Consider the following 25392-nt stretch of genomic DNA (forward strand, 5'->3'; position numbering starts at 1 on the left):
GATGTCTTAAATGGACTTCTTCTATATATTCTCTGTCTTTTAGTTAGACTCTGTGCTTACTAAGGAGCCAGCTCATTAGTAGTTCATATTGCCAATCTGCTCTTGAAAAGATGTCCAAATAAAGATAGGATAGGCTGTTTCTAGAGGGACAAGTTTCTTGCAGTCTGTATTACAGATAAGCGAACTAACACTCTTAACTGTGCAACAGCCTTTTAAGAGTTTGGTTCTGGTGAGTGAGCCATATTTGGTTGTGGTAACTGTGGTAACTGTCCCAGCTGACAGAAAGCCTTGATCTCTGACACACTTCTCTTCCTAAGTACAACACATGCATGTTCTTGCAATGTCAGCCTGATAAGCGATTCCAAAGTCCATGCTGCTCCAAGGCTGTCTCTGGGGGGCAGTTGTTGCCCACTTCATGAAGCTGGCTGGAAGGCAAGGGGCCATCGAGCATCAGTCAGGAACAGAAGTGAGCATTCTGATCCAATCTGGGGCCCTCAGCCCAGCTTTAGTCACCCTGGCTGGAGATGGTTCTGAGAATAAGATTGCACGATAGCCTAGCAATGAAAAGTATGGGTTCAACTTAGATAAGCTTGGTTTTAATCTTGATTTGGTTCTTGATTTAGTACTTACTAGTGGTGAGCCTGGGAAGTTACTTGAATGTTCTAAGTAAACTTTGGTCTCCTTGCCTGCAAAATGGTGCTAATTGTACCAATAGCTGTGGGGTTAGTGTGTACTTGTTCAAGAGGAATTAAGTGCTCAGTACATGATAGTTGTTGGTGGCTCCGTCCCTGGTGGCTCAGCAGTAAAGACTTCTCTTGCAGTGAAGGAGATGCAGGTTCGATCCCCCAGTCGAGAAGATCCCCTGAAGAAGGGGATGACAACCTACTCCAGAATTCTTGCCTGGGAAGAGCCTGGTGGGTTACAGTCTATGGGGTTGCAAGAGTAGGACACAACTTAACAACTAAACTGCCACCACTACATGGCATTAAGACGGCTGGACTGGGGCAGCTCGGCCACCAACCGACCTTGGAACACACAGCTAGTCAGTTGCCCTTTTGCAGAGTCAGTTTCCCACCTGGCTAGAAAACAGGTTGCACTTCATGGTGTATGAGGATTCTCTCAGCCCTGATGGTTTGTGAGGTAGGTACAGCAGAGGAAGCTTTCTATGGGGCATGGCAGCCGGAGACCATGCTGGAGACCTGAGTGTCCCTCTGGAGCCTTGGCTTGGCAGCTGTTCTTGGCCCCCATCTGTGTGTCAGGAAGAGTTAGAGTCAGAGTCCCCTTGGTGATCCAGGAGTAGACCTTGTGGGATCAGGGGCTTCATGCCAAGGCTGGGGAGAGGAGAGGCCCACCTGTGATACCCCATGCTGGCTGTCACTCAGTGGCTCTGTGGCACGCACAAAGCTGACGTGCTGGGGGCGGGGTCTAGCATAGTTGGGAAAGGCTGCCTCGAGGAGCTGGGGGCATTGAGCTGGGCCTTGGAGAAAGTGGGGATATATAGGAGATGGGGGGATAGATAGGAGAGAGGGGAAGAATTCTTGAGGCACCTGAGTGGAGTGCCAGGTGGAAGGCAGAGCCCGCTGGGGCTAAGATGGGAAGGCAGGTGTACAGTTGCCCCAGGAGGTAAGGCTTGATGAAGAAGGCGGAAGGTAGCCAGCAGCAGGTGGGGAGGCAGGCTGGGGCCGTGGAAAATAGGTGAGCAGAAGAGGGACCTGAAAATAGGAGTATTTGAGGCAAGCGGTCCCGGCTGTGGGGAGGCAGATGGTAGGGGAAGGTGTGTCCAGGACTGGGGGCCTGGAAATAGATCTTCCCTTGAGCTAGATCTACACTGGCTGTTGTCAGGGAGGCATCCAGGGGCTTGCCAGCACTAAGGGCTGCCAGCCAGCTGCCAGGTGGCTGGGTGGAGCACTGGGCCCCTGGGCGCTCCCTGTCTTACCTCCATCTATTCAGGTTGGGCAGGTGGAGTGGCCAGTCACCTTGACCTCACATTGGCTCTATGACCAATCATGTCCCACAGCCTTTCCTTGAGTAGACATTTCTGAACAAAAGATGTGGATCCGTGGTGACCTTGGAAACCCAGCTGAAAGTGCCAGAGTGACACCAGCTCATCCCAGCCTCAGCCCCACAGCAACACCTAGCTACCCGCATTTTGTAGGGGAGTGGAGCGGAGAGAAAGCAAGATCGCACTGAGTCCTCTCACCCGCATCTCAAAGGCTGCTTTTCTGGGTTTGAACAGCAAGGGACCAGTTGAACCACACACTGCCCAGAGCCCAACAAGGCTGGTCCTCAGGTGATCAGTCATCACTGAGTCCGTACTACTTGGCTAAGTTCCAGAGTGGTGCTCAGAGGTGACAGAGGCCAACAGAGTCCCACACTTACAGGGCTTACATGTGCTAGAGAAACAGTCACATGTGAAAAAGGAAAATAAGTCTAGATTTTGGTAAGTGCAGTGCAGGAAATAAATGGGCACTATGATAACGATTAATCAGAGGAAGGAGGTGATGGAGTATGGCTGGGAAAGGCCTCTCTGAAGAGGTGCCGGTGGAGCTGAGAATGCTTGGAGCTTGGAGAATGGAGGAAGAATTAGAAGCAAGGCGCTTTGGGGGAGAAGCAGTGAGTGAGGGCAGAGAAGGAGAAGAAGCCACGTGGTAGCAGGCCAAGGCATGCTGTTCTAGGGGCAGTGACCACCACTCACTTGGTGGGAGTCTTGCGGTGTGGCCGCTGCCCCCGCTCCCCAGACATATCCTGGCCCAGATGCCTGGGGAACGGGCAACACAGGAGACCCTCCGTCCACCCCCAACACACACACACACACACACACACACACACACACACTCACACACACTCACACCGGGCTTTGTCCCCAGGAGAAGTGACAGTCCTGCTGAAGTGCAAGACAAAGATCCCTCCGCAGCTTTCCTGTATTCTTAAATTAAAATAGACTTCACTGTAGTGCTTTCTGGGATATAATTTGTTAGGGACCTCAGGGAATTTGGGTTTAAAAATTGCTACCCTTGTTCTTACCCCCAAAGTGCCTTGCTTCTAATTCTTCCTCCATTCTCCAAGCTCCAAGCATCTCAGCTCCACCAGCTCCTCTTCAGAGAGGCCTTTCCCAGCCACACTCTATCACCTCCTTCCTCTGATTAATCATTATCATAGTGCCTGTTTATTTCCTGCGGTTGGGCTTTTAGTAATCACTCTGGTAGATGTGAGGTTTGCCCGACTAGCCACTCTCATCTCTCAGCATCTTTTCAGATTCTGTAATCTCATCCTCTGGGTTCCCGATGCTGACCTGGACTCCCTGGCCTCACTGTGGAGGAACAGCAGGGTGACCCCGTTAGCCCAGTTGGGAAGCCTGGTGGAAGCCAGTGTTCACTGGGAGCTGAGCTGTCAAATGCCAGGAAGTGGAGAGAAGCTGCTGGCTCATGTAACCCCCAACTTCATGTTTGGAACATGCTTTATGGAGCTCTCAGGAGGGGGGGTTTCATTTAATCGTCTCAGCCCTGGCTCCACGTTCCCTTCTTAGTCAGGCACCTCTCAGCCTCAGGCTAAAATGCATCTGCCTGCCTGAGCTGTTATTGGACTAGATGGTGGGGGAATGGCCCAGGCATCGTGAGAGGTGAGAGAAAGCCAGACTCAGAGGAGGAGTCTGCCAGGGACTGTCCACGAAGTGAGCGAACCGTGAGGGGGTCTCTGAGCCAGTGTGCTGTGGTTGCAGGGCCCTCCCCGCTGTTCTCTCTGGCCTGTCGGCATTGCCACGGGCCCCACTTGGATCCCGGTATCCCAGAACCTTAGTGTTTAAGGGATATCCTAAGTGCTCTGAAGCCTGTGTGTCTGTTCTCTGGGGAAGACTCGTCTGGGGAAGAGGGTGTGATCGGGGATGTCAAGCCCTCCTGGGGAGCAAGTGTTCACTTATGCCAGCTAGTGGTGGATTTGGGACATTTTTCAAGGTGACCTGTGTATGAATCAGAATAGTTTATGTTTTATAAGACATAAAACCCTGTGTTTGTATAACACCTTAGAAAGAAGAACGGTAGATGTTGGCATCCGCTCCTTTTCAGGTGGAAATTGAAGCCCAGAGTGGGTCAGTGACTTGCCCAGAGGTTGCATAGCTGGGAGGTGGGGCCCAGGTTGCCACACTAATCCACTGCTGTTTATCCAGGGTTGGGAAATCTGGATGTTTGCGTTTCTCTTCCTTGTGGATTTTACTTCTTTGAAAAGCCAAGCCCCAGAGCTCTCTGCTGTGTGAATTCTCCAGGCCACAGAGAGCAGGAGAGCAGAGGTCAGTCCCGCTGAAGCCCCAGCTGGGGTAGGAGCAAGGCCAAGGCGTGGGGTGGAGGGAATATGAAAGGGAAGGGATGTTTGCTGACCCGGTTTCCTGCAGAAGAGTTGTGAGTGTTCTGGCATTTGGCTCAGCCAGGTCCATGAGGTGGGGCTGGACTGGATGGGAGGATGGATCAAGGGCACTTATGGTCTCCCTGGAGATCTGATTACCAGGACTAAGGGCGTGAGAGCTGAGCCTGAACTGTGCCTGAGCCATGCTTGTCAGGACCCCAACCTGCTCTGCCGTCCCTTTGTCAGAATAAATAGACCTACCCTGGCCCCTTCCCCAACCCCTCATGATCCAGTGAAGAGCTCTATCCCACCTCCTTCCCCTCAGTGGTCTCAGCACCATCTGAATGACCTCTTATATGCAAGGACTGCATCCGTAGGATGCGGTTTGCTCATTCAGTCCACACATGCGGGGCACCTACTGTGTGCCCAGCACTCGGTGCAGCAGTTGACAAGAAGCAGCCATCCCTGTCTTCCCCATAGATGGTATTCTAGGGCTTTCTCTTCCCTCAGGGTAAAGGCCTGGATGCAGTAAGTCTATGATATTGACAATGCACTTCCACATGTGAGGCAGAAAGCCCAGTGCCACTGGGGCCAGTGTTACTGAGGGGCTGGGAGAGTGGGACCATAAGGCACGGTCTGCTCCAGCTTCAGAGATGGGGTAGCGCCTGGGGTGGGTGGTCATGGCTGGAGGTAGCAGGCCATGAACAAGGAGCTGAAGGAGAAAAGTGCTCTAAGCCGAGTAAACGGCATGTGTGAGGTATGGCAGTGGCACAGACAAGGGGGATCTGGCCAGGCTCTGGGGCTGCCAGAGAGGAGACATCCCCTAAGTGATAAACAGGCCGAGGGGATGTATTGCGGGTCTCAAGGACCTCAAATGTCAAGAGAAGGAGACAAGCTGCAGGAGACATTTCTGACCATCTGCCCAAACCTCCCTTTGACAGAGGGGGAATGGAGGCCTGACGTCATTTGCCCAGAGTCCCATGGAGTTTGTGGCAGGTCTGCTGCATGGGCCAGGGACCGCAGGTGCCAAGGTAGCTGTCTCTGAGGCACACTGGCATCTCCTGGCACCTTCGAGGCCTCACCACCCACCCACTCATGGACTGGGGCCCAGCCTGTCCCCCAGGTGAAGGAGGAGGTGAGCGGGCTCTTCAGCTCCCCACCCTGGACCCCTCAGCCTGCTGCTACAACTGGAGCCAGGACACAGAGAGCAGAGGCAGGCCCAAGAGGGAGACCTCTTTCCTTGTATCCTCCCCAACCACCTGCGTTCAGACAGGCTTATTTTTCAGACAAGGTGCTATCCCCCCAGCAAGGTCATCTTCAGATGCCTCGGCATGAAGGCAAACACCCCCTTTCAGCAACACCACTTCTCAGGACCCAGGTGGGGCTATCACACTGGCTGGCTGTGTTCCCTGGTGCCCCCCATTCCCCGCCTCCCCACCGCTGCTGCTCCAGCCCAAAGTGCTGCCTTCCCCATCCTTTAGGTCCCTCCCTCCCCGCAGGAAGGTGGTGGGGTCTCTGTTGAGGTTGGCCGGGCCTCCACTCCTGGTGTTTCTGGACACTCTGTCTTTTCTTATTTGTTTTCTGTACTTCTAACCAGCGCCCTCACAAAAGCCCCAGCCTCCTCTCTGCTCAGCAGGCTCACCATCTTTTGATTGAGGCAGAATGTTGAGCTGCTGCAATCAGGACAGCCTGGGACCTCATCCCTGCACCAGTGACTGCAGTATTGGCCACAGGCCTTCCCCCCACCCCCAGCCCCGGGCTGGCCAAGTGACCTCCTGGCACCTGGGGTTGGGGGCTTTCTGCCAATTCCAGCCTCCTGCTTCTTGCTCAAGGCATTGGGTCAGCGGGTTGCCACTTGGCACCATGCTCAGGGTGTCATCTCAATGGGCAGAGCAGCCGTGTGCCCTCGTGGGAGGAATGACAAGCTTTGTGTAAAAGTCAATCTCAGTCAGTCTAGGTTCCAAGTTGAGCCACCCACTAACCAGGTGATCTTAGTCAAGCTGCTCATCCTCCTGAGCATCGCCTTTCCTCACCTGTGGTTAGGAGTGAAGACAGTGGGCACGGCTGCTTTCCAGACACCAGGCTCCCCTGTTCCCTGTGACCATTGCACTGGTACCAAGCCAGGCAGGAAGCAGCCCATTCATCTCCATAGTGCCAGGACTCCTGAGATCCCCTCTAAGCCATGGGGCTCCAAAAAAAAAAAGCCAGTTTCAGCTTAGAGGGAGCAAGCAAGGGGAATCTGACCATGTTGGCAACTTTCAGCCAGCTCTCCAAGCAGCCAAATGGGTCATTGGCTACAAACATCCCTGGGATTGTAATGATGATCACAGGGCCCGTGGGCTCCTGCACACCTTTGGAATGGGCTTTGTGAGGCCAAATGCTCCACAGATTAAATTTCCGGAGAAAGAACAGCTGAGAAATAGTCTTGAGCTTTGCTAAGCCACTTCTGTGCTATGACAGCAAAAGGGGAGTGTGTATGCACGTGTGTGTGTGTGTGTGTGTGTGTGTGTGTTCTCCACTGATAAAAGGGAGGGGATAGGCAAAGGAGGAAGATTGTCCACTCGTGAGCCTCCCTCTCTCCTTTAATTTGCATCAGCCAATGAGGCAGCTGGTGCTGCTGTGTTTTCCAGGCTGGTGCTGGTAACAGAAGGAATATGATTAGTGTTGTGGAATTTCATGATAGGGGTTAGGGGTGGCTTCTCCCCTCCCCTTTTTAAAATAAAGTGATGTTTTGAAGAGTTGCCCTGGGGAACTGCTGAAAGCAGAGTGGCTGAAAGACGCTTTTGGTCATGTCAGACGAGGACAAGATTATCCAAGTGAGCGAGGGTGTCTGTCCCCATCAGCCGTGCTGTGGGGCTCCAAGGCCCTTCTGCCAGAAAGCGAGCAAGGGGCTGTAATCACAAACAGGCCGGGATCAGTTACCACCAGAAGTATTACTTTGGACTCTTGGCTTTGAAGGGGAAGAATGCAGTTTTCCCTGCTCCTCCTCCCCCATCCTTCTCAAGTTAAACGAGATCTGTGAAATCGATCGCTCTGGTACTTAAAAAGAGAGGCCAAAATTCAAGCCAGTGCAGAGTCCTGAAGGCCCAGCATAGGAGGCCTCCACCAGCCTCCACTTGTCTGGGGGCAGGGGTTTGCCTAGCCCAGTTCATTTTGAGGTGATGAGTTAGAGAAGTCCATTTCCCCTGAGTCTTTTTTGTCTACCTGGGGCATCCTTGCCTCCGTCTTGCCTACCAGCCAAGTGTCTTGACCCTTCTGCATGTTTAAGCTGGTGTATTCTGCGTATCTACCATGTACCTGGCACAGTGGGGTGGGGATATAATGAAAATGGCTTAGCACGTTGGAGCAGACTCTGACCAGCCTGTAAAGATAACAGAATAATGGGGCTTTTGCCCCCTCTGGCCCCACCTAGCCCTGGGAAGCCCCGCCCCTTGCCTCACCCAGCGCCCCTTTGGCAAGAACCAGATCAACTCCTTCACACTTGGGTATAAATAATACTAAACCAGGAGCACTGACACTGACGGGCATGCTTCCCCTGGCCTTGGTAATGGGAGCAAGACCAGAGTTGGCGAACACCTGAACCTCCTTGCCAACAGAGTTGTGATGTTTGAATTACTAGTCTAGCCTGTTCACAAATGTTTTCGCTTATTCACCATTCCCGTTAAACAACACTACTTCATTGTGTTTCACTAAGAGTTGATTGGAGCACATCTAAGACCTTCATCATTTTATTAAAATTGTTCCTAAGTGACGTTTTTTCACTTTCTTGCTTCATATTTAAAAAGGCCAAACATTCCTAGTTATAGCAGCTGTCCCACGTCACTGAAAGCTGTCCCTCCCAGATGCCAATGAGATGGGTGACAGTCAAAATTATCCCTTTGAAGAATTAATATGCCCTTATGGATTTATTTCCCAATTTATATTTCCAATATACTTCTAACTTCTATGACTGACTTTTGAGCTTAAGACTTGAGATAGGGATTGTAATTGACTGTTCCCTGGAGGACAGAGAGGAAGCATGCCTGTTCAGCAGGGCTTCACACCAGGGGAGGGAGCAGCCAGGTAGCTGTAGCGCCTCCCCGATGAAGGCTTCACTCCACTCTTCTGCTTCCACTCCAGTCCTGCATCCCAGGTCTCACTACACAGCTGACACAAACTCCCCTCTTTGGAATCAAAGGGCCTCTGCTTTTGTTGGGGCCAGAGTATTTTATCATTGCTAATGTAGTAGCTGGGAGGAAGATTCCGGCCTGCCCTCCATACCCTGATCTCTCTGCCCCCATGGGGCCATCCCTCCACTGCCTGGATGGATTCAGAGCCAGGTTTGCTTGGAACTCTGATCCAGAGACCAGGACAGAGAACAGGGTTGGAGACACCCACATTCTAGGCTAAGGGACAGGCCAGGGTTGGGGAACAGGAGCTGATGATGATATTGCTCACTTCCTGGGGAGTGAAGTTAGAGCCTGCCATGGCCGAGGGCTCAGACTCAGCTGTGCTGACTTGGGCCTGGCAGGGCAAAGACATATTTAAGGGAGGTTGGGAGTGCGGAACTCTTCAAGGCCCACCTCAACACCCAGACATCTGTTCCATCCAGGCCTCCCCACCTTAGAACCACTTCTAGAACAGTCTCTCCTCAAGGGCCCTGTGGTGGTGGGATGGTACCTCATAGAAGCCAGGAGGGCAGGCTCGGTCAGTGACTTCCTAGCTTCCTCTCTGTCTTTCTGCCATAAGGTACCAGAATCTTACTGCTGACTGTGGTGGGGTGTTGATCATAGGCAGGCTCTCAAAGTGCATGTGTTAGTTGCTCAGTCGTGTCTGATTCTTTGTGACCCCCATGGATTATAGCCCACCAGTCTCTTCTGTCCATGGAATTCTCCAGGCAGGAATACTGGAGTGGATTACCATTCCCTTCTACAGGGGATCCTCCCAACCCAGGGATCGGATTAGGGTCTCTTGCATTGCAGGCAGAGTCTTTACCATCTGAGCCACTAGGGAAGCCCATTCAGAGTGGGGAGAACCAAACCATGCAATTAAGTGAGTGTGTCATCAGGGGCTAGAGATGAGGCATTGATTCATTCCCCAACTTAACTCCTGCTGTGTGCCACACACTGAGGCATAGAGATCATCAAGGATGGCTTGATCCCCAGTCATGGAGCCTTCAGTCTCAAGGGAAAGGAGGGGACTGGGATTGCTGGTGTAAAAGGGGGCAGAGTGTAACTCTGCAGACTCCTCCCCTTAGGGGAGGAGGGACTGAGGCACCAGAGAGTGACAGGGCCTTGATTGGTGCCCATGGATGTCAGTCACTACTGACTGACCAATCATTATAACTGGTGAGACTAGAATGAGACAGTTGGCCCCAGGCAGTCTCTCTGAGGCAGCTGAACTAGGGGTGTGGCCTTTTCTCCTTGGATTGGGATAGGAGCCGTACTGGACCTCATATCTTAGAAACTAAGAAGACAAGATGGTGCCCTGAGGTAGGAGAAGCTCAAGGAGATGGTGTTTGTGTACACTCAGTCACTCAGTAGTGTCTGACTCTTTGTGACCCCATGGACTATAGCCTGTCAGGCTCCTCTGTCCATGGGATTTTTCTAGGCAGAAATACTAGAGTGGGTTGCCATTTCCTCCTCCAGGGGATCTTGCCGACCCAGAGATCAAACCCACATCTCCTGCATTGGCAGGCTTTACCACTGAGCCCTTGGGAAGCCCAGCTCAAGGAGAGAACCTTCCTAAATTACACAAACCCAACTAGGGCTCAGGGTGGTCATCCCATGCCCAGGGTATTCCAACCTCAACTTAAACCTAGTTCTGCTTTTTGGAGACCGTTGATGTCAGAAACTGTGGGAAAGGCAAGAAGGGAATGGTTGAAGCTCCTCCTGTATATCAAACAGTGAGCCAGACAACGTCCATTGTGTAGTCACCACCCTTGCCCTGGAAACCACCAGTGGCAGGACTTCTGTTTCACAGGTCGGAAAGCCCAGAGAGTTCAGACAGCTAGCTTCTTCCCTGTACACTCTGCTGCCTCTTGGTTAATCTCCTGCGGTTCCCTCAGGCAGAAGCACCATGGTGAGGGAAGCTATTTCCTCTGAGTAGCTTTCATTGGAGAAGGAAATGGCAACCCACTCTAGTGTTCTTGCCTGGAGAATACCAGGGATGGCGGAGCCTTGTAGGCTGCCGTCTATGGGGTCGCACAGAGTCGGACACGACTGACACGACTTAGCAGCTTAGCAGCTTTCCCCACCCATCCTCTGAGGGTTGGATGTAGCAGGGCTCTGGGGCTGCCCTTTGCAGAGGCACCCCCATGAGTTGCGCCCACCGTGGAAGAGGGCAGTGTGTTCCCTGTGTGAGACACCGTGGCTCCAAGAGTCCCAGTGGAGGCCTGCAGCCAGCCCTTGAAACTGCTTTGAATTTGAAGGGGCTGTTGGTTCATAGAATTCCCTCTGCATTCTTCCAGAAGCCTCACCCAGGGCGTGGGCTTGTCCCTGGTGCTGGGCTTGTGGGACCTCCCTGAGCTTGGCTTTTCTATTCCTGTGAATGGAAAAGGCCCAAATGAAAATGGCCCAATCAGGTGCTGTGCTCACACACAGAGGACTGTGAGAGCTCATGGGTGGGGGAGTGAGCTTCCTGGGTGATCCTGGGCACTATGCAACTAGCAACAAAAATCTCCTGGCCTCAGGTCCCTGTGGGCAAATCCCTCCAGGTGAACTGTGAATCAGAGGCACCTCCCTAGTTTAAGAGACCAGAGGAAGGAACACTGCCCAGGGGCTGAAGAACTGCACTGGACTCTAGTTGGCAGAAGATGCCAGGCCAGAGGGATGGGAGTTGTAGAGCAAATGCCCAGTGCTGACCCCAGGAGCTGGACTCAGAGAGACTGAGGCTGAGGGAAGCAGGGGGGCTAGTGTGGAGGGAGAAGCCAGGCAAGGTGAAGGAAGCCTTGTGCCCATCTTGTTACTGCATTTCGTGCTCAACAGCTGCTCCCCGAGTCCCTTCTTTGTCAAACACTGAGCCAGGCAGGGGCTCGACAGGATACCAAGATGAGCAAGACGTGGCCTTTGTCCTCAAGGAGCTCTTGGTCTAGCTGGCCTGACAGCCAACCCAAACCCAAGGTTAGGGTGCAGGGAGAGCATGAGGGCAGGAGAGCAGAAGGCCAGCTCACAGAGAGTCACAGGAGCTTCACAAAGGCAATGGTTTTGAAAGATGAGGCCTGGGCAGCGATGGATCAGAAAGACCATCGTATCTGGGGCTTCTGAGCTCTGTTGGGTATGCACAAAGAAGCATGATGGAGGGCCTTTCCTTCTAGACCACACGAAAGGCTTGTGTTCAGATCCCACTGTGCCACTGAGTAGCTGTATGTAACCATTTTGCTCCTCAATTCCCATATCTATAAAATGATGATAATATTTTGAAATCCATGTGGCTATTGGGAAGGTTTACTGTGCAAGAATATTGTCAAGTGACATTTTCCTATTCTTTTCTCTAACAGACAGGGATGGGCCACCATCCAGTCTGGGCAGTGAGTTGCATCTGGGAGTGGGGGGCAGGAGGAAGTTAGGAGTCCATCAAGTTCCTCAACCTGCTCAGAATAATGACCCCCTCCACCCCCATCCACCTACAATCCAGAGACTTTTCAAAGCCTGTTTCCCATCTCTTCCTCAGCATAGCTATGCAAGGCTAGGTAGGGCAGAGGCCTTCGTTCCCGTATTTCAGAAGAGGAAACTGGGTGACTTGCACAAGACCACAAAGCTTGCTAGTGGCTGAGCTTGGATATAAATCAAGGGGCTGCATATCCTTAACCCAAGGCTCCTCTGTAAGATCAGTGTTTCCCAGAGAGTGGGTCCTATAAGTGAGCGGCAGACCCAGCATTAAATGGCATTGAATCCCATCAGGAGAAGCTGATTTCCTTTCAGTTATTTCGCTCCACATTGAGGAAAGCTTCCATGTGGGGCTTCGGTGTGGCTGAAACTTGCTGCTGCTATTTGTTTGACCAAGGGGAATTCTAGCCCCAGTCTCAGTGTGTTGGCTAGAATGTGCCTTAGTATCTTGCTGGAAATCCATAGCCTTGTTGTTTCACTGTATTTTTTTCAGCTATGTTCTATCTGTGCCAAGGGATACAAGTTTTCTATTTAGCGTAACATAAGTAAGTGGTTTTTGGAAACATATTTTTTGTTTGTTAAACAGTGGTACAGGGGTTATTCAGATTAACTGCATGCCCGCTGCTCTATAGGGCTTCCCTCATGGCTCAGCAATAAAAGAATCCACCTGCAATGCAGAAGAGAGAGATTCTATCCCTGGGTCAGGAACAGCTCCTAGAGAAGGAAAAGGCTATCCACTCCAATATTCTTGCCAGGAAAACCCATGGACAGAGAAGCCTGGCAGGCAAAGAATCAGACACAACTGTGCGACCGAGACGCAGGCACTGCTACTTTGTAACGCCCGAAGTTTGGGAATCACAGTTACAGGTCCCCAGGCAGGACACTGCCTGGTACCTTTCTTCTCCCAGTCTCCTAGGGCAGCACCAGTGGCTCCCAAATTCCAACTGGGAAAGAAGCCTGGAAAAGTATCAGCATTCGCGGCAGCTGCTCCCCACACCGCGTGGAAGAATCCACGTTGTCAGAGAGCTGTTGACGTCAGGCGGTGCGGGTTTTTGTAAGACCTCTATTTAAAATTCCCCAGAAATTGAAGAAGCAGGGTTTGGAGGGAGGGATGCCCTAGACAAATTGCGGAGTGGGTTTGTCTTGTTTATGGACATGGTCTTTAAAGTTGAAATTGCCCGTTTTTTATTTTTTGCACCAGTTCAAGAGGGGCTGAACTCAGCTAGCAGGGAGGGGATGGTTGTCCATCTAAGGCTTTTAGTTGAAACCAATTCAGTTCTGGGACCAAGAAGCCTCTGCTTTTAGCCAAGAGAGAAAAGGGGGAAAGTATACAAACTCACTCATGTATACTTCGCCTTGGAGTAAACTAGTTAAAAGAATAAAAACAACCCCTTATATTTGAAACGACTGGTGCAACAGATACAGAGGGTTCCCTCAGCTTTTTCCTCCAAGCTGGATATCCGCATACACACGGCAGACGCATTGCTAGGTGGCCCCTATTCCTTTCTTTCTGATTCCCCAGCACAACCCTGGGAAGTCCATGCTACTTACTGTCCTCATCTCACTAGTGAGGACACGTCACTGCCTTTCGCCAGCCGATTTGGATGGCCAAGTATCATTCTAGCCCACAGTCTTTTTCTTGGAAATGTCACCCACACAACACCATGGCACATGGAATGCCTTTAGACGACACAGAGAGGCAGTATGTGCCACAACACATGCGAAAAAAAAACCCATCTTGTTCTGTTTCTCTGACAAGCCTGATTTACCTCCGCTCGATGGTCAACTCTGACTCTCTCTCACAAACCTCCTTCTGTAACAAAAAGGAAGCAGTCTCTAGATGTGGCCTCTTCAGTCATAGCAACAGCTCAAATTTACTCTCTTGTTTTGTTCTCTGTAATTTCATGGTTGGGACCAGTGGTCCTCATTGTTTATTCATGGTGGCAATCTGAAGTTTCCTAAACAAATTATTTTCTTGAAGTTAAAAAAAGAGGGGGGAACTGCTTTAAATATATATTTACTATGTGAACCACAGTATACGTAGTTCTAAGATATGGCCAAAGTCAGCCAGTGGTGTGGAAATATCTGAGGTTTGAGAAATGCTGATCCAAAGTCACTCTCTCCTGGCAAAGACCTCAGATGAGATCTTGTGCCAGAAAGCTCTGTCAGCTGGGTGGGCTCTGAGAGGGTGAGGGAGAGCTACCTAGAGACAGAGGCAGAAATCTGCCTGTTAGCCCCCTCCTCGGGGCATGGCAAGAGGGGGGAAGCCACGCCCATGACTCTCCTGAGAGCTGGGTCCACTTGGTGGAGACCGACAGAATGGAGGAGAAGCAGATGAAAGGGCTGCTTTCCTGGTTCATCTGTCAGATGGAGATTTAGGGGACCTAATGGAAAAAGCAGGCGGCGTTGGCCTCCTTCTGCAAAGGGAGCGACAAAGAGTCATTTTTAAACTGAGCCGAGGGGATGCTGCGCCAGGAGTCAGGCCTGAGGACCAATCCTGGACTGCTCCTTGTAAACCAGGCATCTGGGAAGTCACCCAGTCCAGGTGCTTCCTAACCCTAGTGCAGCCTAGGATTTCACAGGCGCACTCTCTACCCTATTCCAAACGCCAGGACCCTCCTCGTCCTCGCTGCTAAGTAGGGTGACCCATACAACCCAAGTGCCCGAGACACTCCCAGTTGGCACCTAATATTTGGTATAATGATGAATAATGCCCCCATGTACTCCAGAAAGTTTAGATAGCGAGTTATAAGACCGTTGTTCTAAGCCATGGCCTTTCGTCTCTCCACTTACTATAATACTTTTCATCTTGTCAGATTTGACCTGTCATTACCATCTGTTGAGATCTGTTTTGGCTCCTGATCCTGGCACCACTTTTACTAAATGAGACGGTGCAGCCAACACAGCTTCTGTCTTCATACTATGACTGATTAAAACATCCAATGGCACAGGTTCCCAGTGGGTGTAACCAGTAAGCCGTCAGATCCTCTCTGGATGTAACCTCTGTGGTCACTATCAGCTGTGATCTACTACTGCAGCCCTGCAGCCCCCAGCAGGACCATGAGAGCCCCAAGGTCTGGGTGGCTCAGCTCTGACGTTTCCCAGACCCTCAGGCCAGCATTCACATCTGATCAGAATCCCATGTGGTCTCGGCCCCATCTTTCCTGTTGTTTCTGCTCAGTGCTGCCTTGGTCATGCCCAGAACTGCTCTCCAACCACCCCTCAGGGAACCCAGATTTCCCTTCGTTGAGGTCGCCTCTACTCTGGAATCTGTCTTCTGCTATGAGTGTTGAGATCATGGCTGACTCTGTGTCCTCTGGCCTTGCTCCCACCTCCGTGGCTTCCCAGGTTGCTTACGGTGGCCTGGAAGGTTCACGGCCAGCTGAGAGCTCACAGAGGGCAGCTGTCTATGCCGTCTCCATCTCCATATGGGGCTGAGCCTCGGACACGTGCTCTTACCCTCTTCCCCAGAGAGCCCCGAGGTCTGCACCCTTGCTCAGTCTCTCAAAACCTCTTCTTTCTTATTCCACCTCTTGCCTGGAGCAGCAGGGGAAATAACCCTTTTGCTGTCCTGAGCCCTCTTTCAGGGGTCCACCTGTGAGACTTGAACCTTTCCATGCTGGTTCTGAGAGGTCCACACCCTCCTCCTCTGTTTTTCTCGCCGCCGCCCTCCCTCCATCTGAATGCCTCACTTACCCTGCGGAGCCATGTCTCACCCACCATCTGCATTGTTCATAATCATATTAGAAAACTGCCTTTTTGCATCTCCTGTCCTCCTGAGCCACCTTCTGTTCAGGAACCTCTGGCCACGGCTCACACAGCAGTGCTCCATGAGTGGATGGAGGACAGAGATGTTGAAGGCGATTGCCCCCTGCCCTGTTGTCTGGAAGAATTCCCACCATGAAGCATGGTGAATATTACTGGTGAGGGCCACGTGGACGCGCATCGCCTGCCTGTCCTGTTCCTTCCACCAGGTTTCCATCTTCCCCCCTCTCCTTCCCTCCAGACTTAATCTGAGGTTCAGTTCAGGCCTCCTGTGTTCCAAGTGTTCTTCCTGACTACTCAGTTTCATCTCTGGTATCTACAGTTTCTTCAAATGTGCATCAGCCAGCACTGTATCTATGGCATGGGGCAGCCTGGGTCCCCCTCCCTGTCCCCAACCCATGCCAAGCACAGAACGAGACCTTCAGTAGCGACTTTCTGAGGTTGAGGCCAAACGACAGTGACACCAAAAGGCTCTCTTTCCATGAGACTCCAGACACCTGAGACCACCTGCCTCCCTGCCCACCATGACACCAATCCTTGAGGTCTCGGTTCTTTAAAATTCACCATAGTGTCTACTTAAGCTTTAGTAATAGCTCTTCAATGCATCTTGCTAGGCACCCGGCACTGTGCTGAATGCTTTTCATAGATTTATTCATCCACCAACACAGTGAGATGTAAGTGTACTGTAGATCCATTTTACAGATGAGGAAATTGAGGTGATTGCTAGTAAACAGCGGAGCTGGGATCTGAACCCAGGCAACCTCACTCTAGAGCCCTTGCTTCGAGCCGTGGTTCTTCTCTAGCCATCATTTTAGAGCGCACCCCCTGGCCTGCCCGGACCCAACGCTGGGCTTTTGGGCCCATCCAGTGGGGTGGGCAGGCTGGAGCAGGGTTGGGGGCGGGGTGGCAGTGGCCCAGCTCTCGCTGTCTTCTTGCCACAGACTCCACAGAGCCTTCCAAACAGTGACGTAGCAGCCTGTGCTAATGGTCTTGGAATTCAGGCCTCAGGCGCCCAGGGAAGGTTCTGGGGCCCTCGTGGCCTGAGAGCCCCCTCTGGGGGAGGGGGAGGCCATAGGCAACAGAGAGGGGGGTGGGTGTCAGAGGTGGGACGAGAAGAGCAGGTCAGGTAGGAAGGCAGGGGCTGGGGGGTACCCTGGGAGGGACCAGCCGGGGGAGGGCCCCCACCATTCCTGTTTGCTTTGGACCGCGGAGGCCACGTGCTGAGAGCTGGAGTGTGTCTTGGCAACAGGCCGCAGTGACAGAGCCTTCTGACCAGGGGAGGCCTGGCCCAGGGTGGCTGCCTTTCGTTGTTCTTAAAGGCACAGCATGCCATGGACGGCCTGCATTTCCCACGTCTCTGCTTGCTCTCAGGCAGAAGGCTCAGATCTGCCCCAAGGTCATGGGAAGGGCATCAGGGCAGAAGTGGTCCCTTGGGTCTCAGCCTCATGCCAGTTGTAGTGTGGCCAGATGGGCAGGGCTGGTGAAATGTGCCTGGCCAGGCCTCCTTCAGCCCCTTTCCTCCTCAGCATCTCCCTCCATCTACCACCAAGTAGCCCCAAATTCCTCCTTCTCTTCTCCAAACCGCTCCAAGGAAAGAATAGGAGAGTGTCCGGACATTTCGGTCTCACGAGGGGGCCAGAGCCTGAGGCTGTACACAGAGAGCAGAGGCAGGTGTGCGAGGCCTGGACTCTGCCTCTGCTGCCAGCTCCATCACCTCCTTCCTGCCATGGATGCGGAAACCCTCCAAGAAGGCCTGGCATGAGCAGCACTCCACAGATGCCAGCTGTGGGTTAGACCATGTGAAGGACCTGGAGGGAAGGGAAGGGCAAGGCTCAGAGGGCACCTAAAAGCTCCTGTGTTCCAAAGTCTGCCCCACCAGTCTCATCTTGCCCGCTACCCTCCAAGTGGGCACCCAGGGCGGATGGGAGGCAGCCAAGCCCCCTCGCTGGCCACAGCACCAGTGCGCAGGTTGTGTTTGCACCCATCCTGGGTGCCATTCAGGGGCAGATGGGGAAGGAGAGCCTGCATCCTGAGTGCGGTTGTTCTCTGCAGCATCCCCGTGCCTGGAACAAGGCCTGGCACATACAAGGCCTCAGTAAAGGCTGGTTGTTGAGGGCACCACGTGTTCCCAATACACCAAGGGCACCACAGGATGCCAGGCATCCCTCTGGGCAGCTCGTACTGCCCTGGTGTGATAAGGCCCAAGGAGGTCAGACCTGTTCCTGGTCACCAGTGAGCACAAGGTGAAGCCAGGATTCAAACTGAGGTCTGTCTTAGAAGAGGGACTATAAGAGGTGCCTGTGGACTGAGTCCTGGGGTGAGCAGGACGGGAAGGGTGGGGAGACCTCATAGGGGACCGAACCTTGAAGGACATGCGGGAGTTTCAGAGGGAGAGGAAGGGAGCAGGGTCCCCTGCCCCCAGCAGCTGTTTTGTCCCAGGCTGAGCTGTGAGTGACCTCAGAAGGCTTTATTAATGTCTTAATTGTGTGCAGCTGGCCTCCTCTGGCCCTAATGAGCTCATTATCCACTCTCATTAAGGAGACCATTGTGGCCTGGTCACCCTGGGGACAGCAGTGGCCTGGGGGTGCCCGCCACTTCCTGCCGCCCCTTGGCCAGGCTCAGGTCCCTTCTAGAGAGGCTGAAGCCCCCGTCCCTCACCCATCACCCAGGTCCTCCCATCCCTTCTGTCTGTCTGTCTGCATCTCTGACTCATGTATGTGTGTGTGTGTGTGTGTGTGTGTGTGTGTGTGTGTGTGTTTCATGAGAGAGAGAATCTGTCGACTCATAAGTTTCTTGCCCCCCACCATTCCACCCCTCCCCCAGTGCCACCCCTAGGAAGCCTCAATTAGAGTCCGTTTGAAAGGGCTTTGAAAGTGACCAAACAGCTAATGATTATGCTTAGCCTGGACAGAGAGAGAGACTGACTTCTGGACCTGAGCTTTCTCCTACATGGGCTGAGGGTCTCCCTGCCCCACCCTGAGCTGGAGGTGCTGGCCAGGCCTGCCAGGCTCTGCTTTCTCTCACCCTCCACTCCTGGCCATGGTGAAGTGGGCTTCAGTGAGTCCTATCGAGCAGGTCGGCTGCTGTAACAGGTGACATTGTTGTTCTCTCTGGGCCTTTGCCTCCTGCAGAGGGCTGGGTCCTGGCCTGTAGGCCGGCCTGGCTGAAGTCCTTTCTTCTCTGGCACTGTAGATATGTGGCCCTCACAGAAGGAGAGGCCAGGGTGAGGCTTGGGGGCTTGGGCAGTTCTAGATTCTTCCAGATGGTTGATTATCCCAGCCCGGGGACCCCAGAAGGGACTGCCCCAGCCTGGGGGCTTCTCCTGAACATCCAGCATCTGAGTGCTCCTCTCTCAGGCTCCTGGACATCAGTTTGCAGTTTCCCATTCAAAAGAGTCGATGGACATAGCAGTCCTCCCTTGCCCCAACTGGGGAGCATCTCAGTACAAGGCACTCCAGCTGAATTTGAGTCTTTCTGACTCCAGACTCCCAGTTATTACCCTCTATCCCCAGAGGGTCCTCACATGTAGACATAGACACTCAAACCTGAGACTCTGCTCATGGTGTATGCACAGAAAGCACACACTCAGCGATGTGGACAGACTCACAGGCGGACATGTGTAAAGCTTCCGTGTTCGGGGACACTCGTTGTCAAGGGGTCACTGCTGCCCTTGTGCGTGGCACAGAGGTGCGCCTGGCCCGCTTCTGCGGTGGTGAGAATGTGGGTCCTGAAGCTGGAGCGCCTGGTTTTGAGCCCAACTCTGCCTCCTTCTGGTTGTGATTTCTTCTGCCTCAGTTTCCACATCTGTAAAGTGGGGATAGTGACGACGGTAAGTTATTTCACAGGGTCCTTGAAGATGAAATCAAGTGACGTGTGTAATGTTAGCTCCTAACACGGCGTGCTCTTCTCAGCACCTGGCTGTCATCATCGCGTGATACATGTACAGACGCACCTCTGTTCCATGCACACAGGTACCCACCCATGCATGTGTATGTGGACACAGCCTGCCTGCCACTGTGCGCCTCTGCAGGAGCAAGAACACGGTGTGCACTAGAGGGGAGCCGGGGATGCCTGCGGGCTGGCTGACGCCTGAGCCATCTTGGCCAGCTGGGCTCACCCAGGGTGGCTCAGGCTCTAACTGCTCCATGGTGAAGACACAGTGACTTTGGTCAGGGGCCCGGGTTGCAGCTGCTGGCATCTGGGAGAGGCCTGCCAGCAGCCATTGGTAGGCGCAGGCCCAAGGAGCCACCCCCACAGGCCCAACTGTGTGACTCGTGCCAGGGCTCCCGGGGGGTCTGCGTGGAGCTGGGTGGGCACCCCCACCCATGTTCAGTCAACACCTGCCTGGGTGGTGACAGCCTGTCCATCTCTGCTTCGTGGGCAGTGGCTGAGCCTGTCCAGTGGCAGGCTCTTCTCTGCAGGGCCTGCTGCAGAAGGGACCTGGGACTCAGAGCCACACAGCCCAGCTCTGCATGTGTCAGGGCTGGAGTATTCCCAGGTAAGGTTGGCAGGACCTCGGAGCTGTGAGGAAGAGGAGAGTCTCAGCCCCACGTCCTGGGGTGCAGCAGGCGATAGGACTCCAAGTTGCTGCCCTGGGGTGAGATGATCACAGTCTGCCAGTGGTGTGCCCAGGCTCCACAGAAACCTAGCATACAGCAGAGGTTTTGAGGTCGAAAGGACTCAGAGAGACAGCGCTGGCACATCCCAGGGGCACCCAGCAGTGTGAGGCACAGACCATCATGCCTTCCTGCCCACTGGGCGCCTCAGCCACATGCTCAGCCCCTCAGCAAATCCCTGCCCGGCTTGCCCTGAGTGCCAGGCTTATGCCAGGCAGAGGTAGGAGGCAGGCCCTGCCCTGGGGAGACACTCCACACAGACAAGTCCAGATCCATCCCTCCACCCCAGATCCCGGGCTCCTGGGGGAAGGGAGGGAGCAGAAAGTACATGGAAGGTTCTCGAAGGGTGAAGTTGGGCGGGAGGGGAAATGATGCCACCAGCAGAGAAGAACCCTAAATTCTGGGACTGTAAAGCCCTTGGAGTCAATGAGAAAAGTCCACACTGGGCTTTGGTCTGGAAATTGCCATGGGGGGAGGTTGGGAGAGAGGACGCCAGGAGGTCAGCAGGCTTGAAGACTCACAGGCGAGAACACAGACAAACTCAGATGAGACTGATGGAGGAACCCCCACAAGTCCTCCCGGTGCCCGTGGAAGAGCTTGCCTCCTTCACCTCTGCTGAGGATGCCTTTGGGGCCCAGAGTCCCGAAATAGAGAGAAGGCTTAGAAGACAGTCAGCCCAGCCATCCAGGAGACCGCCAAGTTCCTTGCTTTCCTGGGAAGCCGTGGGCTCGAAAAGGAGGGACTATGCTGCCACTGAGATAGCAAGTAGGTTGTTTTAGTGGGTGGAGTGGGCAATGGACACAGCTTGGTATAGAGGAAGAGACTGGGAGGGGCTGGGTGGAGAGATCTGAGAAAATCCTCAAGGAGACACATGTATCCAAGCTCTTCTGTTCTTCCAGACACATTCCCTGTTCTGTCTGATGACCGTAAGATCCCTGAGCCCATCCTGGGAAGTCCTCTTCTGGGAAGAAGGGCTTCCCTTTGAGGCTAGGCCTTCAGGGCACTACCTTGGCCTTCTGGGACTTGGCTTGGTTCTGGGGGCTGGAACTGGTCTTTCATCTCCCTGGACACAGTTTGACGGGGTCTAGAGGGTGTGGTGACCACAGCCTGTGAACTTTTGCTGTTGGACCTGGACAGGCATGTGAGAGCCTCAGCCTTCCAGACCCTCCCCAAATGACTCCAGGTTGGGGACTGTGATGACTGTTTTTCTGGGCTCTTGGAGGTTAATCCTGTGAGGGGGAGTTTGGTTGGGGAAGGACTGCTTACCAAGAGTGACTCGGAGGTCTCCATCCTTCCCCAATGAGGTCTGTGGTGGCAGGTGCCCAACGGACTTGGGTTTTGTTCTCCAAACTTGAGTCGTGATGGCAGACCTTCTGTTTTGAACCCTGCTGACTAAGTGCGTGTGTGAAACCCTCTCTGGCCCATTTGAACAGCACAGGAAGGTCACTGGCTCACTGTAATGAGGGCAGCCTAGCTTTAGCAACTCTGTGCCCCAGGGTCAAGTGATGGTCATCGGGACTGACTTTCTCCATTGCCCGATTTGGCTTTATTGACTTAACTCTCAGGACGTCTCTTCCCCACACCCCTGCAATTCCTGGTTAATGTGGGACTTAGGGTTCAGGTCGCCAGTGCACCCATGTCCATTCCAGGAGAAGCCCGTGAACCGTTACAGTGTCTGGGGAGGTGACAGGCCCGTCGGAACACAGTGGCCAGACACGCCCACTCCTGTGGTCAAGGAGGCAGAGCCGTAGGGTGGGAACGTCTGTGAGGTGGGCAGTTTTGTGACGTCCAGTCAGACTCTGGGAAAGAACACTGGGCTTGGGGCCTATTGGCAGGAACAGTCGGGGTTCCTGAAAGTTCCCCCACAGCCTGAGAGAAGGGGAGAAGCCACCCCAGGCAGAGACCCCTGCAAGTCCATGCCTTCTGGCTGCTTTGGGGTCTCTCAGCCACAGCCTCCTGAGCAGCCACGCGGTTATGGCCAAGGCTCTAGGGAGGATGGCAGTGCTGCCCGGGTGGGTAGGCCCGGAGTGTGCACATGGCCCACACCCATCCCCCTTGGGTGAGGGGCGCGGGAATTGACCTGAATCTGGCACAGAGAGAATGAAGGCTTCCACCCTGAGTCCCCTGGGGCAGTGACCCAGCTAAGGGCTGGGCCTCAGAAGTCCAAACCCTTGTCTGAAACTTTTTCTTTTCCTTAAGACTTTGTTTTTGTTTTTAGAGCAGTTTAAGTCAAGGAAAATTGAGTGGGAGGGGTCCCATATACATCTGTCCCCCCACACGCAAGCAGCTTGCCCTGTCGTCAACATCCCCCACCAGAGTGGTCCATTCGGTACAACTGATGACCTCCATGGACATCCTAATCACCCAGGGTCCCGAGTTCTACTTGGGGTCCACTCTCTGTGCTGGACATTCTGTAGGTGTGGACAGACGAACAAGGACTGTATCCGATGTTACAGTATCATACAGATGTCATGGCGGATCATAAGCTTTGCAGAGCTGCGTGCAGAGTGTTGTGGAATTTCTTGGAAAGGGTAGGGTGCAGTGGGCCTTCAAGACTAGACCACAGGATGTGTGCTATCCCAGCCCTGTGACCCGGAGCACTGGAAGTTGAAGACCTAAGTGATGACCCTGGGTGTGAGGTCCTGTGCAGGGGTGGGACTGTTGTCCTCTGCCCCTCTCCACTGTTGTCATAGCAGCCCCCAGGCAGCCTTCTCCACCTCCCAGTGCTAAGCCCAGCTGGGAGAGCCTGGAGGTCCCCATGTGCCCCTTCCTTGGGTAGCCGCTCACTGCTGTGGGCAGTGATGGGGCCTCAGTGTGCTGCCTAGGGAGGAGCCCTGGAGTCTCTTGAAAGGTTGCAGTCCAGATTTGGAAATGGTGAGTGAGCTCTGTCACAGACAGAAAAGAGCGTCGGTGCCAGATGGCTTTGGAGGCAGGGAAGAATCAGAATGGGAGGCGAGCAGAGATAGGCTCCTGTGAAAAGTACCTCCTAGGAAGGAATGAAAGACAGTGGAGTGCCACAGCTTCAGAGTTTGGAGTATTTGGCTCAGCTTTTGTCTGAATGATGAATGAATGAGCCAACAATTGGGAGAGAAAGTGAATGTACTGCTCTCACTTGGCCATGACCGTCGAGGGTCACTCGAGGGTGCAGTGCCCACTTACTGTGATGGAGTTGTCAACACACTGAAGGCAGCTGTGAGTAGCACCGATGTGAAATTACCACTGACCTGCAAGTGGGAGCAATGACCGTGAATGTTTTCGTGAGGCCTTTTTACTGCCAGGTATCGTTAAACCAGAGAAAATGGTCAAGCTCCAGGCCACACTGGTGGTCCTAGTGGGCTTGAAAGACCCTACGTGGTCTCTGTGTTTGGCTGGAGCCCCCTTGGCCTTTCCCGCAAGGTGACTTTCGTGTGTTGGGCATATCACTGTGTCCATTTCATTTTCAGATGTATCACACGTTTGTGTGGGTGGGTTGCGGTCCATCAGGCCCCCTCTTCTCAGGGACTGTGTTGGTCTGTCCTTCCTCAGCCAGGAACCTGGGCTCCAGGAGGCTGGATGTGGGCCAGGCATTTGCTGGGGCCCGGGGCCGTGTGGCTCTGTGCTCTGCCCTCCTCTGCTCCTTCCTCCTTGTCCTGGCCCCCTCCCCACCTCAGCCATCCGCTGACTGTCATGGCTGCACTCTCTCTTGTTCCTGCCGCAGGCTGGTGGTTCGTGAGCACCTCTGAGGAGCAGGGCTGGGTCCCTGCCACCTACCTGGAGGCCCAGAATGGTACTCGGGACGACTCAGATATCAACACCTCCAAGACTGGAGAAGGTAAGGGCCTGCAGGTTCAAGGGGCAGGGTGGTGATACAGCTTTCCCACCCTTCTCCCTAAGACCATCAGAAACTCTAAAAAGACTGGATCATGGTTCCCCTACTTTCCCTGGGGCCCATCTCCCTGGGGCCAGCCCACAAGCTCACCTCCTATTCAGGTCAGTCCTCTCTGGTCCTGGATGGGACTCAAACTAGATTGGAGATTCTCCTAGGGTCTGGGTCTCAGGTTTTGACAACTTTGGGTCAGAAACTAGGGATAACAGGGCTCATCCCCTACAGCTCCCTCTCCCCCCAGAAGCCCTAGATTCCTCTGGGGGCCCCTACCGAGATCCACCTTTGCCTCCCCCATCCCGCACTGTGCTCTCTGTGGCAGGGACGACCCCAAAGGGGCTGTGTGCACGGCACTTCTGCTGTTCACAGTCTGCTCGGAGGCCTCGCCTTCAGGCACCTATTAGCCCAGCCCAGGGTGCAGACATGGTGGGCAGGTGGGGGAGTCGTTTCTCTGTGTTGCCGGAACCCAGGGGTGGCTTCAACCCTTGCACCATCAACCTCCCTGATTAGTTCTGGCCTTAAGAGGTTTTTCTGGGGTTTTCTCCGTTGCATTTCCAAGAGCCTGCCCCTTCCCCGCAGCCAGCACTGGCCTGCTCAGCCTGTCCAGTGGACTTGGGTATTCCCCAGAGCAGGCTGCCAGAGCCCAGCAAGTCTGCCTGCTCCTGGTGACTTCCAAACCTCCCTTGTTCTGGCAGCAGGAATGCTTGCCCTAATGGTCAGTGAGGATCGTCCAGTTGGGCACCTCTGAGAGCCAGGGGGATGGATGCCCGCCGCCCAGGGCTCAGGCCACCTCCAAGCCTGCCCCTCCCCACCCCCACTCCACACTGCCCAAGCCAAAATAAGCAGCCCGCCCAGCGCCAGCTCCTTATTCATCCTTCCCCCGAATGTCGATTACCGGGCAGTTGGAGCCCTGCCCTTCCTCCCCTGTAAACGCTGCGTTTCGGTCCCTTGATCAGTGCCACAGCCCCTGCAGTGCATGTCTGCCTTGTGACAGGTTCCTGGCCCCGTCGGGCAGGGCCGTCATGTTCAGTCCGGGTGCTTGTCCCTCCTGGCTGCTCCCCGAGCCCTGGGGCTGAGCCTGTCCTCCATCTCATCACTGCAGCGGTGCAGGGTCACAACCCCTGAGTTGGATCTGCTCTGTTTTGTCCGCAGTCACTCAGACTCACCTCCTATCCAGTTCCGCATCCTGGGGGTCACCCCAGGGCTTTTCGGAAGTAACCATCCCTAG

The 25392-nt window shown here is 53.8% G+C and overlaps 1 protein-coding gene across 6 annotated transcripts in view; it reads left to right on the plus strand.

Annotated features, from left to right (window-relative positions):
• The window catches only part of SH3PXD2A (SH3 and PX domains 2A), a 246986-nt gene that overhangs the window by 196960 nt on the left and 24634 nt on the right, over positions 1 to 25392 (plus strand). For 5 of the 6 annotated variants that reach the window (XM_005888033.3, XM_070363555.1, XM_070363556.1 and 2 more), the window contains one exon: positions 24000 to 24113. In XM_005888033.3, the coding sequence (XP_005888095.2) occupies positions 24000 to 24113 (114 nt within the window). Of the gene's footprint in view, positions 1 to 18072; positions 21068 to 23999; positions 24114 to 25392 lie in introns of those variants that run through there. The other variant, XM_070363557.1, reaches the window with a different exon arrangement.

This window comes from Bos mutus, chromosome 26, assembly GCF_027580195.1.
Source record: "Bos mutus isolate GX-2022 chromosome 26, NWIPB_WYAK_1.1, whole genome shotgun sequence".
Taxonomy (NCBI): domain Eukaryota; kingdom Metazoa; phylum Chordata; class Mammalia; order Artiodactyla; family Bovidae; genus Bos; species Bos mutus.